Here is a 2,877-nt window from a genome sequence, read left to right as displayed (position 1 = left end):
ATCTACAGACTAAAAATTCTGATCTCTACTTCTTCTAATCTTACTAAAAATTAAATAAATTCTAACTCTACAATATAATCTAGCTATACTATCTCAAAACTACTAAGCCCCCCCCCCCCACCCCACACACCGCCGCACGTCTAAAGCTTCGTATCTGTATAGTCCCATTTCTAAGCTAAATGTAATGAGGGTGTATGGAAGGGCTTCTCTTTAGAAGCAAGTTATGCTAGCTTTTTCCTAGCTTTTGACTTAATTTTATGTTACAAAATTATCTAAAAGTTGTTTGGGTGGAATAATAATTTGTTTGGTTAAATCTAGCTAATTTAGGTGAGCTTTAAGTTATTTTTCCAAAAGCATGGATATACTAGCTTTTTAAATTAGGATTTACAAGCTAACTAATTTGGTATGTTATCAAACAAGTAGATATAAAAAACATAATAGTTTAACCCAGAAAATTGCCACCCCAAACACCCTCAGTATCCTTTCCTTTTCAAGCCCCCTCCTCTATTTCTTTCCCTCTTCATGCAATCAAGTCAGCCTCCACCTCTATTTCTTCCCTCTCTTTACGCAATTCAAGCCAAAAACAAAAAAAATCCTCTATTTCTTCAAGCCCCCTCCTCTTCATGCAATTCAAGCCGTTGATTTTTATAGATTGATTGTTGATTTATACGGGTTCATTGACATTAATTATACCATCGACAGAGAGAAGGTGGTGAAATTACTTTAGGTTTTCAATAAATGGATTTTGTTTGAGGGGTCTTAACGTGTTTATGTTTAAAGGGTTATGGGTTTGGGTATGTGAATTAATTAAGGAGTATAATTGTTCATTCAAGAAAAAAATTTATGAAAATGAAATACTCCCCACCAATTTTAACACCAGTGAGTAAGGTAATTTAGGGGAGTAATATCAAAATATGAAGATGTGAGGTACTAATATCAGAATACTAATGATGTAAGAGACTAATATCTAAAAAAACCTTAAAACTTAATTAAAAAAAGCATGGATACATACATATGCACATATATATACACACATACATACATGTGTGTGTGTATATATGTATATATATATGTGTGTGTGTGTCATATATACACACATACATACATTAATCAGGAGGCCATAACATAGAAAACTTCCCTTTTAACTAAATTGCAGTGATTAATAAGATAGTTGCTTTGAAATTTTCTTAATAAAATATATGCAAATATATCCTTTTTCTGAAAAAGGAAATATTTAGGAAAAATGAAAATTATTTGTTAAAGGAATCATTTTCCCATCCTATAGGACTAATATATTATTCCGCTAAGTTATAAATTCTTATCAATTTAAATGTATTTTATTATACATAATATTTTAATTAATGTTAAGAGATTTCAAGCTGAGAGTTCTATCAGAAAAGTCCTTTTAACTGCTGGAACAAGGAAAACAGAACAGTGACAAAATAACAAACATGCTAGGTTTCAAGGCACCCCAACGATCCACAATAATACAGAATACTTGAAGGTACATGTGAACAAGTAGAATTGACTTTCTTTTGAGGAAGTAGTAACTGACCTTCAACTTGGTAAAGTATAAAAATCAATTAATTAACATGTTGGTTGAAAATTAAAATTAATCCATCTCAGCCATCTTTTTCTATGTCCAGTGATCCCCTCCCTTTGGTTTCTCTTTTTCAATCCAAAATATCTTCTCTTCTCTTTGCCTGAAACATCCTTGCTCTCTTCAGATGATATCGTTATCCTACGGTCATCCGATCTTTCTTCTCCCTCCATCTCCATATACAACTGAAAATTTTAACATGGAAATAAGTTTTTATTTTTCCAAGTGTAAGTATTTGACCTGAAAAATGCCTTGAGAAATCTGAATAAAGCTGTGTATCCGATACAGAAGTATAAGTAAATAACAAATTGAATGAAAATATGGAGAAAGGTAGGGTTTACACATTTGTGACGTTTGAGAGAAATGCGAGGGTAAATCATCTTTTGAAACAGTAAAAAAAGTAGAGATCCTGATCGTGGTATCAAAATTCTTAGCTGTATATTTTGAAGTTAAATCTCTTTCATAAACATTTTCAGGGCATAGGAGTGGCTAGTTAATATTCTCATTTGGAAATATATTTCAAACAATGATAGGAAAACATCATGATTCGTTGCTCTTTGAGGAATATTATTTCTCATAACCGTAACTCTATGGATAGAACCGGGAAAAATAAATTTTGTGGCAGCAAATACCTGTAACAGTCTATTTTCTAACACTTGTATTCTCTCTGCAAGAGAACCCTTGGAAGAAACTTCCTCAAGAGCAGAAGCCAGAGGCCTGAGATGTTGCATCGATTTTCCTTCAGTTACACCACTCTGATATCTTCTTGAAGAATTTCTTTGCTCCTCTAGATAATTAAGCTGCGAAAAATATTAACCAACCAAAAAACCAAAGAAATTATATAGTTAAAATGGTCACAAAACGCAAAGAAAATAGGTAAAATTAGGCTTATACCAATCGATCCAAGCGATCCATTCTCGGCATTAGAGGTATGGGTTTTTCTCCTTCCATTTGTGAACAGGATTTCAGTGGAGAGGAGAGAAGGTAGAAGTTGTTAAGTGCAACTAAAGATTGCCCATACTTTGGTTTACATAGCAAAGTTATTAGGCAAGTTATCTTATGATATTGAGTGCTACAGCTGGTTGATGACTTTGTTTAATACTTTTCTCCATATCCACGTTTTCTTTTTTCTCCATTTATTTTAAAAATGTCAGAGTTGCATCCAGTGGAAGATTTGCTTGGTTTTCAGAGAGTAGTAGTTATGCATTTATTACTGGGTATGCGTACATAGAGTTGAAAATAATTGAGAATGGACATTGGATCCCGCCCTCTCTTTG

General features: G+C 32.9%; 1 protein-coding gene across 1 annotated transcript; it reads right to left on the bottom strand.

Moving 5' to 3' along the window:
- Positions 1,436-2,634, bottom strand: LOC109843542. Its single transcript, XM_020412478.1, has 3 exons — positions 2,495-2,634; positions 2,233-2,400; positions 1,436-1,785 (listed from the first exon to the last, which is right to left on the bottom strand). Exons 1-3 carry the CDS (start codon positions 2,549-2,551, stop codon positions 1,588-1,590), a joined length of 423 nt encoding a protein of 140 aa, XP_020268067.1. The 5' UTR covers positions 2,552-2,634; the 3' UTR covers positions 1,436-1,587.

The sequence above is a fragment of the Asparagus officinalis genome, chromosome 5, assembly GCF_001876935.1.
Source record: "Asparagus officinalis chromosome 5, Aspof.V1, whole genome shotgun sequence".
NCBI lineage: Eukaryota > Viridiplantae > Streptophyta > Magnoliopsida > Asparagales > Asparagaceae > Asparagus > Asparagus officinalis.
Note: the sequence above shows the minus strand (reverse complement) of the source record. Positions and strands in the feature narration are given on the sequence as shown.

Coding starts and splice junctions, on each gene's coding strand:
- LOC109843542 (XM_020412478.1), bottom strand. CDS start 2,551: ATGGAAGGAGAAAAACCCATACCTCTAATGCCGAGAATGGATCGCTTG. Junction 2,401..2,494: donor TGGATCGCTTGGATCGATTG/GTATAAGCCTAA, acceptor TATTTTTCGCAG/CTTAATTATCTAGAGGAGCA. Junction 1,786..2,232: donor TAGAAAATAGACTGTTACAG/GTATTTGCTGCC, acceptor TAAAATTTTCAG/TTGTATATGGAGATGGAGGG.